The sequence below is a fragment of the Neovison vison genome, chromosome 1 (assembly GCF_020171115.1).
Source record: "Neovison vison isolate M4711 chromosome 1, ASM_NN_V1, whole genome shotgun sequence".
In the NCBI taxonomy this organism is placed as follows: domain Eukaryota; kingdom Metazoa; phylum Chordata; class Mammalia; order Carnivora; family Mustelidae; genus Neogale; species Neogale vison.
Window position 1 is genome coordinate 67293219 of NC_058091.1, and position 16101 is coordinate 67309319.

The 16101-nt window shown below is 44.7% G+C and overlaps 1 protein-coding gene across 5 annotated transcripts in view; it reads left to right on the forward strand.

Moving 5' to 3' along the window:
- The first annotated feature begins 349 nt into the window (after positions 1–349).
- The window catches only part of SLC2A12 (solute carrier family 2 member 12), a 53390-nt gene continuing 37638 nt past the window's right edge, over positions 350–16101 (forward strand). For all 5 annotated transcript variants that reach the window (XM_044248486.1, XM_044248468.1, XM_044248495.1 and 2 more), the window contains exon 1: positions 350–618. In XM_044248486.1, coding sequence (XP_044104421.1) covers positions 504–618 — 115 coding nt within the window. In that variant the 5' untranslated portion in view covers positions 350–503. The remainder of the gene's footprint in view (positions 619–16101) is intronic.

Here is a 16101-nt window from a genome sequence, read left to right on the forward strand (position 1 = left end):
TGCATAAATTGTTCCCCTCGCTGCAGGAGTAACCGATACCATCTGTGAGCGTTCTGGACCCGTCACTCTCCTGATTCCCTTTCAAGCTGCATGTTTCTCTTCTCTGCCTCTTTTCAAAGGTGTAGTTACACAAGAGTGTCCCCCGCCACCCCAACCCCCCACCCCCTACCCCCAGCTCTCGGCCAAACACTGGATCTGAGCGCCTTCCCCAAGCCTTTTAACCCCTTGCCTCCAGCCCGGCATCTGAAGGCGAAAACAGTCCCCGGAGCCCGGCCCTCCCACTGCCTGTGATAGGCTGCCTGAAATAGCAACAGCCCGTGTCACCGAAAAGGGCAAAGCCTTCGGAAATAGAAACAAAGTTGGTTACAAATCACACTGGTGGTTATTTTTTTTTTTTTTCACCCTTCTTTAGCAGGCGACCATGGGGAAAGTGACCACTGCCGTCAGAGCGGGCAGCCCGGGTGGCTCGGGGCCGCGGGGGCGCCTGTAACTTCTCCGCGACCATGGTACCTGTTGAAAACAGCGAGGGCCCCGGGCTGCTGAGCCCCGGGAGGACGGCGGCGGAGACCGAGGGCAGCGGCGCAGCCAGCGGCAGCCGGCATCCTCCCTGGGCCAGAGGTAAAGGGAGGCACGGGCCGGCGGCGGTACTCGGCTCTCGCGTGCGTGTGTGTGTGTGTGTGTGTGTGTTTGTGTGTGTACACACGTGAGCCGGCGAGGTGCGTGGAGAGAAGGGGACAGGATCCGGTGGGAGCAGGAATGACAAGGAGTTGAAGTGTGAAGATCCAGGTCCCACTCCTGGCGGGATGGGTCCATCGGTTGTATTGGCGGAGTGGAGAACTCTTACATTTTGGGAAAACTGACCAACCAGAGAGTCCCGTGTGTAAACACACACACACGCACACACTTTTTCATTTATTGGCCCAAATGGGCAATCTGTAACAAGTGGACATTTAGAAACCCCATGTTTTACATCAGTGTTTTCAGGAGGCTTCTGAGAAGTATTAGTTACGTAATTAATGAACACAACTTTCTTTTTTACATTCCCAGCCTCCGTTTGTTAAGAAGACTTTGTAATGAATTCAAGCCTGAAACCGCTGCTTGATTTGCTCCTGCTCTCTTTCCAACAGGCCTTTCAAACTGAGGTGCCTTTAATACTCTTTCCTTTCTGAGGTGAAATCTGAAAAAGTTTTAATTCATTTCAGTGATCTTGGCTCTGCGGAATGCTGTTCTTCACCTCCACGTTGACAAATCCCACAAACACGCTGCAAGCTCTTGGCTGTCCTTTCCTACTCTTCCAGTTGGTTCCCAAAGGAATAGAAACCAATCATGATAGGAATAGAAGCAAACACAAATAATTCTCTCTCTAAGGTTTTCCTCAGCTCTTCTCCCCTTCACCATGCGATAGGTTCCCAGGCCAGACATTGGAATTTCATGAATAATCCAGAACACTAAACGATACAAAAAGCATGTACCTTTCACCTTGCAATGGATCTATAAAGTTATGCTTGCATCCTGGGTTAGTCTGATCTTGGATTTGAATCCACCACCCCTCTGTTGGAGGCGTGGATTGGGTCCTCGGCAATGAGAAGCTACCGGCCTTCCCTTCCCTGCTCCCTGCTCAGCTTTTCTCCTGCTTTCCCACTTCTGGTCAAGAATGAAGGTCTGGGGTCGTCCTTCAGGATGGCTGAGTCCCTCTCTGAAGCAGAGCTGCCCCTTCCTCCACATGTGTTCTCTGGCTCATTAGACTCAGAGCAGCCCAGGGAAGCTTGTATTTGAGGGTTCAGGGAAAGAATCGCAATGTTCTCTCCGAGTTTCTGAAAGATTGAGCTGCAGTGTTTGCTGAGGTGGCCAAATCAACAAAAGAGTTCACTAAATAGTCCGTGATAATGTCACAAAGAAGAAAAGAAACTTTGTCCTGAGGGGGCCTCGGCAGCAACAATTTAAAGAAATGCACTATTTAATTTTGATACTGCTTTGAAAGCACGGTGTACTCTTAATAGGTTAAATTGTGCAAGTATCCTGAAATAAGGTCACAAGTATGTGTGTTTGGAAAGATTGAATATATTCACAAAATGAATTTAAAGTACAACTGTTTGTGTTCTAAAGAAATGATAAGTGGATAAGTACCATAAGTTATTTTTTAAATTTAATTCTAAATGAATCTTTGTTATATAGAAAAGGAAGCCGAAATGTTTCCCCCAAATCTTAAATAAATACAACTGATTTGTGCTATAGTTTACATTTAGATGAATACATATATTTTAGTGTCACTTGTAAATTTACCCAAGTTGTCTGATACATCTCTTGGTCCCCAAAGGCAATTATATGTCTACCGAATTCCTAATGCAGGCTCGCTGTGTGGTTTGGGATGATACTTTAGTCTGTTTTATGAAGATGTTGAGGCGTCATACAATAATGCTTGCAAAATACCTCTTTTGACATCTTTATATTTCAAACTTTCATAGTTTCATTCAGGAAACTCAGAGTATTTAAATATGATCAATAATGATCATTCTAATCCTACCTTTGACTATTGAAGTTTTTGTATATTCCTAGATGGGAAAATTAAAGCACAAGGAGGAACTAGTCATACAACCCAGGGGAAGATAATTAAGTCATTCGAGAGACCGAAAAACAAATCAAAACAAAAATTCCCATGGTTGCACATCCAAATGCTTTTCTGCCCAATGAAGAGTGTTAACCGATCTTGTTTGGCCATCCCTCCTTCAGCTGGTAAGAATGCTTTGTTCCAGTGATTAGATTCATTTTCAAGAAGTTATGACACAAAGTGCATATATTTTCAGTAAATTTTTTAGTTTATTTATCTACAGACATGTTATAATTGACCTCATAGGAAGGGTTGAGCTCAATCCTGGTGCCGACCCTAACATACATGATATTAGAAAAGTGCAGTACAGAACATCTCACACAAGAGAGCGAAGATGTGCAGTTGGCTTGAGTTCACTCAGTGCTGGTGCACAACTGAGTGTGGTGTTTCTGGCTCAGGAGGCCAGATGCCTGCTCTTCCATCTCAGGAGATGGGTCTCCCAGGCTCTTCTAATTTCATGTTTTGAATGAATGGCTGAGGGGATGGTTTCCTTAAGGCCCCCTCTACCCCAGCAGCAACTGCCCCAATATTCCGAAACCAAGAACAATATTCATTATATGAATGCAGGTTCTCAGCACGTTAGATCCAGCTGTCGAATGCGCTGGAATTCAGGTCACTAGACCTGGACTCACTGACCCAGCTGAAAGGTCTGGGCTCCATCCTCCTAAGACCCTTCTCAATCCAAAATGCCACAGCCTGAGACATAAGAAATGCATACTTGGGCTAATCAGATGAGTGTCCGAAGGCAGTTTTCTCAAACTTGTTTAAATCTGTGAAACTCCTTTTGATAAAGGAGAAGCTGAAGAGGTGATCGATATGTAAGAGGAGTCATCATGTTGCTTCTCTAGAGATAAGAAGGGAGGTAGAGAAAGGAAAAACTTGAGGCCGGTGGCTCCCTGCTCCCTTCCCACCCCTTGTACCCCCGAGCAGACTCCTGGGTGGGACCACATTAGCAAACCACAAGTCCATCACCTCTCTGCTCATGCAGGCCATGCTTAAAGAGGTCAGGGCATTCTTACTACGCTCCCACTGAGTCTTGGAGTCCCATGGTTAACCTAAACCAGGCCTCCTTAAATTCAGTCAGGCCTAGTTTTCTCAGGCTTCTTTACACAGCCCCATAGGAAGTCCACTTTTCAGAGAGCTGAGGAGACTTTTAGAAGCAAGCTTATCCCCAGGGAAGAGTAAGTCAGACCAACCAGCTTGACCTCATAACAGAGCCTTGGTTGTGAGAGGAACAGTTCTAACAATGAACCAGTCATTTTGGGAAGACCCAGAGCCTTAGCCATTACCATTCCTCCAGGCCTTCCATGTATCAAAGAATGACAAAACCTCTGACAAAAATTATTGTGTTTTAAAAACACACGTATTTAATAAATTAATGGCTGATAACAACAAAAAGTTATTGTATGAAGCTTGATATTGCCAAGGGAGGGCCAGGATTTACAGACATGTGAATCTATGAGGTGCTGTAGACTCTTTTGTCTGAAAATAAGACCAGATTTAAAGATAACCACCTCTCTTTTCACTTCAGTCAACTTTTCTCTATGATTGTGTATAACACATCACTTGGAAATGACATCAAAAGCTTAATTTGAGGCTTTTTGTGACTGTGAGGCTCCAGCAGGGGGCTTCTCCAAGATCTAGAAAGAGAGAAGGCTCTAAACAAACATGGCGGCATGGTGTTTCACCACAAACACTGGGTGGTGTGTCGCTCACACAGCAGGGCTCTTGTTTCCTCTGGTGATCAGTCTGACCTAGAGAGGGCAGAGAGGTTGCCACTTGCAACAGACTAGCTCCCAGGGGCCACTGTGCAGCAGACACACATTGGTGGGAGTCGGTGGGTGGCAAGGCCTGACAGTCACCGACAGAGCCTTTATGCAATGTGGCTGACCTGGGGGGACTGAAATTAATCAGTAGGCACCAGTGTGCCCGAGCTGGTTTTACAGCTCATGACTGTTCCAATAGGTCAGTGCCCCTTTCCCAGCTGTTAAATATTTGTAATATCACCCTTCCTTCTGGTAGGACTGCTGTCGGGAGCCAAGGTCTCTGAGATCCCTGGAACAGGTCTAGTGGTAGCCCTTCACTTACGATGTTTGTGAATTTTCAACGGGGTACTTTTTAGTGGGCTGGATCTTCTATTAGCTGGTTAAACAAGCAAAAAGAACAACCAGTCCCAACAAAGAATGACTCCACCCTGGAGCTGCCTAAGGAAACTCCAACTGACATGTGGAAATCAAAGGTGATTTGGCCAATATTAAAATGTTATTTTTAATTGCTGTAGATATGTGGGATTCTATTTTTCATTCAAAAATAGTTCTTGAATATGGTTTTGTAGGTAGCATTTTTTCAATAGTAGGAACCTAGGTAATACTTAGCCTAAGGGTGTAAAACGTTCTAAGAGCTCCCAGTGGCCCTCCATTAGTGTGCAGTTGGCTTGTGCCTCTAAGCATTGAAATGGCTCTTTACTCAGACTGGGTGGGAAAGCACCGGTTGTATGCGATTCTTAAAGATTCAGAGTTGGGGCTCCCTAGTTCGTTTTTCTTCTCATGCACAGTCTTCCCCAAGAAAATGAATTATTGAATAAAATAGGGGATGAAAGCCACGTAAAAAGACACCGAGTTTTGGTGGGGAGGAAGGGGGAAAGTCGACATAGACTTCTTCCCAAGGAGCTATTTGACCAAACTCCAAATAAAGATGTTTTCTCATCCATCTTCCTTCAGAAAGTACCCAGTCTCTGTTAAAGGCAAAACTTGAAATCACCCCAGATATTTCCCAGCTGAAACTTGGAGTCAAATACATAATCTTTGTAGTAAATCATGAATTCATAGGGTTCTTTTCAATTTATGTTTGGTTTGTTTTGGCTCATTGGTATCATTTTAACCTCCTATGTCACAAGAACAGTCATTTATGCATTTGCTAAACGGCTATGCCTTGGTGATATACGAATATTTTATACAATTTAGTAGAAGTAATAAGATGACTCAGATAAATGATCACATAATTTTAGTTTTAGTAGCATTCATTCTTTTTTGAACAATTTCTCACATTATAGTGTTCTGCCAAAATACGAGGGAGAAAAATGCCATCCTTTGTTTGACTTTTAGGAGTATTTTTTTTTTCAAAGATTTTATTTATTTATTTGACAGACAGAGATCGCAAGTAGGCAGAGAGGCAGGCAGAGAGAGAGAGGAAGAGAAGCAGGTTTCCCGCTGAGCAGAGAGCCCGGTGTGGGGCTCCATCCCAGGACCCTGGGATTATGACCTGAGCTGAAGGCAGAGGCTTTAACCCACTGAACCATCCAGGCACCCCAGGAGTATTTTTTACCTGGAGTAAATCAAGTGTAACTCACCTTGAAGCTGTTATCTGGTGCTTCCCCTGGAAGTAATTGTTTCTCAGGAACACTCATGACTCAGGTCTGCCTGGCATAATGAGGGTCTGGGGGCTGTTGGTTACATCCATATTATTTGCTTCAAAATGTTATGCTCCTGCCTGCACCTGCTTCCACACTTTGTGGAAGTCGGAGTTGGTAGCAATGTGCAGTGCTAATTTAGAAACCTGCCCAAAATGATATTTCAGCCTCAGATGTGCAAGACTTTTACGAATGGAGAGAAAAGTTGTGATTAAGATCAATTTGTAAAGTGAGAGAGCATTCCCAAACTAATGAAATATTTCAATTCCACTGGGAAACAAAATTGTTGAAACCCCAAGGCAAAACTACGGGAAGAATTTTTCACGGTACTGCCAAAAAAGAAGGGATTCAAGAATTTATGGAAAGGCATAACTGTTATGCTGGGATCAAGGTATCATTTTACTTCCTGCACTATCGGTAAGGGAGACTGTTTCCAAGTTTTACTTCCGTGTTATGGCGATTTTACCCCACAGATTCAGGCTAAACAAATCTTTATTGAACGATTATTGTGGGTCAAAGGCTTCTATTACAATTATCGCTTCTTGTCTTTGCAACAACCTCAATGAGGTATTATCCTCAGTTCACAGATAAGCAAACTGAGGCTAAGAGAATAACAGCAAACATTACCATGCCCAATGCAGTTTTCATTCTCATGGATTCTCGTAACAACTTTATCAAGTTGGTAATGTTATTATCTACATCTTGGGAGTGAGGACACAGAGGAACAGAAAGGTTAAGGGACATGTCACAAGCTAGCTGGTAACTTGTCAGGCACTCTGACTCCTGACTGTACCTTCACCGTTCGGCCCGGCACCTCCTAGGGGGAAGAAAGGGATGCTCTCCAGGAAGCATGGGTAACGTGTGCCAGAGTCTCAGTATCGTAAGATCCAGTCCAGGGCTTTGCCCGCCTGACCATTAATACCATCCAGCACTGATGTCTCTACTTCCTGCTCTGTTCTATGATCTGATCTGGGATTTGGGGTCTCTGTTACACTCATTTCAGAACTTTATTGCTTTTTTATTATAGCTACTTCCCTAATTTTCCATGCAACATGTCTTTGGCTATAAGGTTATGGGTTTCTGGGTAAAATATATATTCTGGTACCTATCAGAGTTCTGATTGCAGGTACTGTGAGCTTGGGCAACTCATGAGAAGTAGGAACTACGTCTTTCCTCTGTATTTCCATCAGGGGTCACAAGCATGTAGGACAAGGAAGCACCATCTTGAGCCATCAAATCCAGACATAAGGTAGGAAATCTCCCAGCGCAGTGCTCGCGGTGACCACCGTGCCGATCGCACTATTTATCCAGATGAACCTCTCTCCATCTGTGCCCAACACAGTGCCGGCCTGTGGTCCATCCTTCATCGTTACATGGGTAAATGAATTAAGGGTTTGTTCAGCTAAACTAAAGAACATTTTCCTTCAGCAAGACTAATTGAGCTGGATACTTCAGAGTGAAAAAGGACACAGAAAACCTTACCCATGGTTACAGATTTTTCCAACTCATCAGAAAGATAAGAATCTAAGTAATTACAAGATGATTGCTTAGTCAATGTTGAGTCCACTAAAACTCAGATATGATGCTAGACCCTGGGTCCAGTGGTGAATAAGAGACAATCATGTGATGTAGATGCTTATTACCAACTGGTGGAGAGAGAAAAGAGATCGGGGAGCCCAAGATGGAGAAGGTAGCCGGATGAATGATACTCTGCTAGGACCCAGGTGGGGGGCGGGGTGGGCAGCTCTACCAGCTTTTAACGGATTCTGGGAGATAGGAGAGCGAAGCTGAGTTAAGAAAGCATAACTGAGGTCAATGCATTTGCAGAGAGCATTAGAAGCAGAGAAAATAGCTTGTGCGCCAGTTCTCAGAAGAGAGAATGGCACATTCAGGGACCTACGGATATTTCTGTATGACGAGAACACAGAGTTCATCCAAGGGCCAGAGTATGGCAGAGGAATCTGAAGATGTAAGCAGGGACCATATCAGGAAACCTTCGTGCTAAGCACCACGAGAGGAAGGATTCTTTGGAAGAGGCTCTATCAGTTTAGAGAAACCAAGCCAGTCTCCGCACGTGATCACAGTGGGGACAGCATTAGGGAGCCCCCAGAGAGCCTCACCTGCATGTTGAAATCCGCTTCCTGGGGTCACCGTTCTTTTAATATTTCAACAGACAGAGCTCCAGCCCCTCTAAGGTTAGATCCACATGCCTCCTTGCTCCCCACCCCTCTCTGCCCATCCTCAAACTCACACTGTCTCCCTTAGGAGCCTTGTGGTCCTTCTGATCACTTTTTATGCCAACTTCCCGCCTCTACTGATTGTTAACTTTCACCTTGTGCAGCGAGTCCTTTCCTCATGTCCTTGCTCTGATCCACGTGTGGATCACCACCCCTTTTCCTTCCCATTCTCAAATCCCATTCATAGGAGCTCTTTGTGGATCGCTATAGGACAATTAAATATTTGATGGGCCCATTAAAATTCTCCTGTCAAATCCACCGTAGGAAATTTCTTGTAAACTGACATATGTAAAACACATATGCCTGTGACCCTGTTGTTTCCTTATGTGGCTTTACAGCCTCCCAGTCCCCAAAACCCGACAACGTGTCCGTTCTTTTTCTTCCATTTTTCCTCTTTCTGGACATTCTTCTCCATTCTTTCTTGAGCTGTCTTTCTCTTGCTCTCTCTGTTTCTTTCTGTCTGTCTGTCTGTCTGTCTCTCTCTCACACACACACATCAGAATTTGTCCTTTATATTATATGAAACCTCTTGACTATTTTTTTGTTCTCTCCCTTTCCCATAGTCCACCTGTGTATCATTGACGTGTCCCATGCTCCTCTCCCTTAACACCAAGGGAGCCATCCAGGTATTTACGTTTGGTAAATAAAGTGCCCTTCCTCAGAGTTTTGCATCCATAGGGTTTACAATCTTATTTGTTTCTTCCCATTGTATTTCCCTAATTTAAAAATTTTAGATGCACTAAGGGTTATTTGCTGTCATTTTCAAGTACGTAGACTCCTTTAACAACTTCTTCAACAACTTTAAATACTCACATCATAGTCTTTGAAGTTTTATATTTATTGATTTGAAAATATGGGCTGACGGAAACTTACTGTGAAATCAGGGGAACTTTGCTTTTTTTTATTTTTAATTTTTCATCATATCTGCATACATCTGAAATCTTAAAGTTCAGGTACGTGTGTTACTATTTTCTTTCCAACATCCACTAATCATTGATGGGATGAAGACCCTTTTTAAACATTTTATTAATCCTCCAAGGTCCCTAGCTCACCCCAGCTTGCACACGTTGAGAGCCCCACCCAGGAAGCCTCAGAGGTCTCTAGGTAAGATTGTCTGCTGGTTTGTTTTCCTCATTCATCCCCCCACCCCAACTGTCTGTTAAAAATATCCATAAAAACATGGAAAAGATGGAAAGAGATGCAAAATCACAAAAGCATGAAAGCCAGATATAGTCTCAGTTAGTTAGGATTTAACCCTAAATAAGATGCAGGCATGGGCTTAATTCATAAAAGGCAGTGAAATTTTAGCTTTGCACAAACTCCCACGAGCCATCCCTAATTGAAAGACTGTGTCAGGAACCAGCTAAAGGGCAGTCATCTCCACAGACCCCTGCAGCTGTGCTGGCAGAGGGTCGAAGTTTTTCTCCACAGCTTGATCTTCCCAGCCATCTTGTTACCGTTCCTTCTCTTTCTCTCTCAGGAACTACAGCTTCCAAGATGTCCACACCTCCAGTCAGGTAGGAAGGACAGTGGCTGATTGAATTCAGGGACATGAAATCAGTGTTAAGAAGGGACAAAGCCCGGAGGAGCCACTGGAATGGTGCCTTTCAGAAGTTGTAGTTTGGCAGGTACTTGTTTTGACAAGCGAAGGACTATGGGCCTCTTTAAACCAAGCAGGAATGATACCTCTTATTTCTAGTCAGGGGCCCAAAAACTGGAAGCAAAAAAAATTCCTTTCTCAATCCAATGGAGTCACACCAGAAGAATAACTAACAGATATCAGAAATTTGGCTAGCAGCTACAATGTAGTTTTGAATGTTGGTGAGGTCCAGAGTTGACAGCCAAGAAAGAGTTCTTGAGACATCTTTGGTGTAAAAAGGTGGTTTTATTAAAGCACGGGGACAGGACCCAGGGGCAGAAAGAGCTGCTGCATCTGGGTCATGAGGGGTGACCGATTGTATACTTGGGAGTTGGGGATGCAAAGAAAAGGGTGGTTTTCTAACAAACTTTTGTATGCTGAAGATGACCTACAAGACACTGGAGGCCTTGCCATTGTCAAGTTAAGCATTAACTTGAAGATAGTTGGGAGTTTCCTTCTGGAAGTTAGGTTATGGATAAGAATACAGTTTTCTTGTAAATCACAAGGACACTTTGAAAATTGATAGAGGCTTCTGTCTTTTTTGACTATGATCTTTAGTAGTTAACATTTGGGTTTTTTTTTTTTTTTTTCCTTCCTTCCCTTAGTTTTAGGGCAGCCAGGAGTGTCTGAGGAATGTCACATAGATCCCATCTGGGGCCATGGGGTGTCAGTTCATGCTTGGCCCTCAGCTGGCCTTCTGCTCCCCCATCAACATTGCGCCTCCTGGCCTAGCTAAGAGGGAAGTAGTGGCTAAAATGAGGTGCGTCAGACACTAAAAACCCACTCATTCTCACTCTCTTCTCATTTTCGGCCTTTCCTAGCTGCGGAACTAAAATATTCCAATGCTTGCATCTCATTCTCTCTTGCCAAGATGGACCATGGAACCCACTGGTTCTGGCCAATGAGACATTTGGGTGAGTCTTCAGCTGGGTCTGAAAATGAAGCTGCCAGAGACAGATTAGAGAGAAAAGCATCCAAATGTATTTAATGTAGGTTCTGCATGTCATGGGAACCTTCACTAGGAAATAAAAACTGTAAGAAACGGCTAAGTGTGTGTACGCTCGGTCTGATGATGAGTGGACAGGCATGGAGTAACATGGCAGGTCAAGCTGTATGAGGTTAAGCATAGGAAGCTAGGGGACGCTTGGCAAGGCCTGTTTGTTCAGATCCTTCGTGGCCTCTCTGTGTCTTCAGAGATAAGATTGCTCCCTTCCTCTGGGTGTAGGGAGGGCATCTCTCATGTGAGGGTTTGCTACCTGCTTCCAGGGAGAAGGGCAAGCGGAAGGTCAGAGGGATCTTCCTGCTTCTGCTATTTTCTCAAACTCCTTCAGATTAAAATACTCAATAAACCAAGGTACCATTTAGGGGTAGCATATCCTGAAATCCATCATCTTCCGTGGTGCTTCTAGACAGTTTCCTCCCTGATAAAAGCAAAACGGCCTTGCCCCATGCCTTCTTCCATTGTCACCTGCCTTTGACTTTGGCTTTTTATGTGTGGAGCTGCGGCAGCCATCTTGCACATATGGTGGCAAATCGGGGACAAAAGCCAATCCTCTGAGGAGGCAGGAACAGAAGGATGGATAGAGTGTGAATCCTTGGAAACACCAAACTCAACTTGGTCTTCTCACTAATTAAACAGTAAATGCCATAATGTTTTTAATCCTTGTTTTTTAGGTTTTGGTTTCTCACAGTCAAAAATATCATAACTGATCTGGGGGCTGGGTAAAGAGAAGGCAGCAAATCTGGCCATTGGCAAGTCGATTCTAAAAACAAAGGCAAGGAAGGGATGCATTTTGAGATTTCTTTTTTAAGGGACCATTTGTAAGTTTTGGAAAGCATCTGATTTCTGTTCTCTGTAATTTTGTAAAAGCGGACTCTGAAAAAAGAGATTAGGACAATGTCTGACAATGAGAATAAATTGAGGTGATGACGGCGCTGAGGTTGGAGGTGCAGACAGACCCTTCTGAAACTGTAACGAGTGTGAGGACGAGAAAAACCGCAGGCGTAGAATCATCTGGAATCTGTGACATGGAGGATAAATGGGAGATACTTCTCTAGGTGTACATAGAGAGCACAAGAAGATGGAGACCGGAAATGAGATGAATATATACAATGAACACCTACATAATTATCACTAAACAAATAAGGGAAGCAAGAGCCAGGGACAGACGAAGAAGCCCACGTAAGCAGTGTCCCCTCTGTGCACCTGCCCAGACCACAGAAGTCAGAGAAGATTGGTTTCAGGAAAGCGTGTCCGTACAAGTCCTACTGAATCAAACCTGAGATTTGAAAAATGAAAAAGAAAGCAAAGTTCCTATCTTTCTGTTTTAGAAAGGTCAGACCCTAGCAGGTGTAGAGGGAGGCCAAATTTTCCACTGGGCTGAGTCTCATTGTATGCTAAAGAGGATTAGGGGGCCGAGCAGGGGGTGAGGGGTTAGAAGAAGGCTAGGGTTTGCCACCACAGGGGGGCCCTCACATGGCCTGGGGCTGAGAGGCAGCATCTGGGACCTTTTTGGAACCAGCTCAGCTCTCATGGGTCTGCGGGAGCTCTCTGGTCAAGCTAGTGCTCCTCCATGCGACATCCAGTAAGCCTAACGAGCTCTCGTGTCAGGCCCTGGGTGGGTCTCTTGAGGGTGATACTCCTACTCTCAAGGCACTCCGGATCCAAAGTGACTGGCATAACTGAATGAAATGCAGGGTACTGTGAGGCCACAGGAGGAAAGGCGAGGGAGAGGAGAGAGAGCAATGCTAACCAAAGAGAGGCCGTCTGGAAAGGTTTTACAGAGAAGGGGAGTTTCAGACTGTATCTTCAGAGATGACTCAGATCTCCCTAAGCTCCGAAGTTAGGGGAGAGACATGCCATGGGGGGGAGCAGCTCCAAGAGAAGCACAAGCCCGGGAATGTGCATGGCGTTTTCCAGAAACAGCAAGTGGTGGGGTTGGGCTGAAGAGCTGGTGCCTGGAGACCACTGTGGGGCCTGCAAAACTGAGTCCTGGATGGGGCTGCTGCATACAGTCTGAACATCTAGAGAACAAGGCCGTGCACAGGGCTGCCATTTCATAAAGCAGAAAGATATGAGCGATAATGAAACAATTTATGGTCTCTACCGCGGTGCTGTATTAACAGGCTAGTAACAGTGCTGAAAGCTTTCTAGAAATGCTAATGCTGTGCTGCTCAGATGCTAAGTATTTGTGTAAATACAGAGTTGTATATGCTCACTGTTCCAGAATATTGCGCATTCATCTTTTAGTCTACTGATGGGAACTTGGGGGGAGAGGACCAAGGATCCGTATTCTGGAGTGCTGTTATCATTCATTCATTTATTCAGTCACTCAAGGAACATTCACTGAGTATTTATGTACCTTGTGCCAAAGACCAGAGATGAGAATACAGAGATAAAGAAAGCTGAGTTCTTGGCTTTAAGGCCTTTCAGTTGAACAGAAGACAAATGAATAAATAAATGAGCCCCTTGAATGACAAGGCGCCCTAGAAACACATTCTTTGGACAGGAGGACCACCCAGGGCTTAAGGGTGAGGCTGCAGAATAAGGCAGAGCTGGGTGACTTTACTGGGAGAGATGGCACTTGAGATGACTCTTGAAAGACGAGTTGGGATGAAAGATATTCAGAAGGAGTGGAGAAAGGGGGAGACCACATCTGCAAGGCCATTTGGGGGTCACTGCAAGTTTTTCTTGAGCAAGCCATGAAGTAGGGGGTCTTCTCCATTTCTGAGACCTTAGCACGGGGCCAAGTGGTCTAATCCCTTGGCTGCCTGCCAGGAGGACTTGCGTGCCCATGCTCTGCCGGGTGTGGTAGGGCTTGGTGAGCGGGCAGGTGTTCACTGTGTGTCCATTATGTGCATAGGCTGTAGTCGGCGTACGGGAAGAAAGGAAAGCAGAGAGCCGGCAGCAACTCAAATATTATGGAAAACTGAGTGTCTCGTGTGCGAGCCAGTTAGAACGTGGCTTCCTGTGAGTCACCGTGAACAGCAGACAATGCAGCCTTTGTGACCTCACCAAGGCAGCAGAGGTTCCTGCCCTCTGTGTCTTCCGTGTGGGTCTCGGGCGTTCGTGTGAAGCACCTTGCTTGTGAGTGCCTCTCCTGTGAGCGGTTTTACCTTCTTACCTTGTTATAGAATCCTCATGACACCAGAAGGCACACAGCTGGTTTTCCGGCAAAGCAGCCAGACGCAGGGGGAGGCACGAGCCAAGGGATGGCGGGTGCCTCTTGCATGTGGTTTCTGTGATGTCTGAAAAAGGCAGAGACGTCTCTGTGGCCCTTTTGGGGAAAATGAATGAAGGAAGGACCCCTGTGAAGCAAGGCCATGAACAAAACGGATAGAGATGCTCAATTTCACCAAGAACGTAAAGTGCAAAGTGTTTGACTTCATGGCTGGATGTTCTTTGAAAAGACATTCATTGGAATTCCTTGTCCTGCCCTCTCCTTTAGCTCTGGCTGCTTTTTCTGGGCACAGCGAGCTGCCTAAATTCTCCCATCAGTGTTCAGGCAAACATAAAGCCCACCTTCCTGCCACATGTTCTTTCATTGTTCGTGCCCAGATCTCTTGGAAAAGCGATTTCTGCTTTCTGATGCCCATAGGATAATGCCTTGCTTTTATCATCATCAACCAAAAGTAGGTAGGGGGCAAAAGGCCCACTTTTTATGTTTCTCTTCATTGTCTTTATATGATCAAATAACTCCAGGAAATTGTCCTGTGGTGGAAGTCCCACAGTGGCACAGGGCCACAATCCTAGGAGCATTAGGCACTAACCTTCTACAGGCTGCTGGAATTCAAAATCCCAAATGGGCATCGTTAAACTTGTACAGGAACATCAGCAGTACTAAGTAGCAGTATCGAGATAAGTGGAAGTTGTTTTGGTCGGTATCCCTTAAAGCATATCACAAGGAAGACAAACCCCTCAAATAAGATGCAGACAGTGAAGACCTTAGCCTAATTCTGTGGCATATAACACATGTTGGTAGGCCCCTCGTGTGGGAATAAGGCCACAGAATGTCTTAGTGTACATTTTTAGGCTTTTAAAAGCCAACTCCCTAGATAGATGATACGTAGATCGATCGATCAATCGATAGATGTGTTATGTAAAATTATTTTAGAACTTGTAATTTTATTAAAATAATTTTTAGTAATTCATATAGAAATAACTTTATTTTTTTTTAATTTTATTATATTTTAAAAGAATTTTTATTATCATATTTTTAAAGGTTCTCATCCTTGTGCATGATAGTTTATTATCATATTTTTAAAACTCTTAGCTGCTGGGTCTCCAGAGGGACATTGACAAACCACGATGGGTTCCAGACCCTTTGCACACATCCCAATTCGTCAGTGTCCTGTGAACACTGACAGAAAGAACAAGGCATATGAACCTGAGTCCAGGAAATGGACAAAGAAGCAGGGTCTCTCCCCTGTCAGGAGCATGTCCCCCACAATACAAGAAGCAGGCTTGTGACTTGCCCCTCGCCTCACACCCACTCCTCCTTAATTCACTACCTCAGACTCTGTCTGAAGTAGAATGATAGAGCATCAAAGGAAGGGATTCTTGTATCTCAACGGGTCTTTCTTTTGGTAGGGAAACCCTATTTCCCACCCAGCAAAGTGGGAAAACTAGGAAGGTGAAGGAGAAGGGCAGAGTGGCAAGGACAGTCTTCTGCTATTCAAGCGGCCCCAGCATCTGTTCTGCCATGTTCTTGACTCCGTATCCCCATGCTGCCCTGTGTCACTCAAAATCCCCTCCTGGGTTGCCTCCCTTTAAACTACCTTTTAGGGGCGCCTGGGTGGCTCAGTGGGTTAAGCCGCTGCCTTCGGCTCAGGTCATGATCTCAGGGTCCTGGGATCGAGTCCCACATCGGGCTCTCTGCTCAGCAGGGAGCCTGCTTCCTCCTCTCTCTCTCTGCCTGCCTCTCTGCCTACTTGTGATCTCTGTCTGTCAAATAAATAAATAAAATCTTTAAAAAAAAAAAAATAAATAAACTACCTTTTAAGTGTTTCATTCTCCAATGTTACTTATTTCTTTAATCTGAATATCGGTGACCAGTTGCCCAAACACATAGAAGCTAATCAATATGGCAGACAGAGATAAAATGAATGACAAGTAGAGATACAAAGTAATAGGATATTCTTATCCAAATGTGAGAATTTGACCCGAGTCTCCTTGTGGTAGAGAAATATGTTGTTTTAGCACTAATTT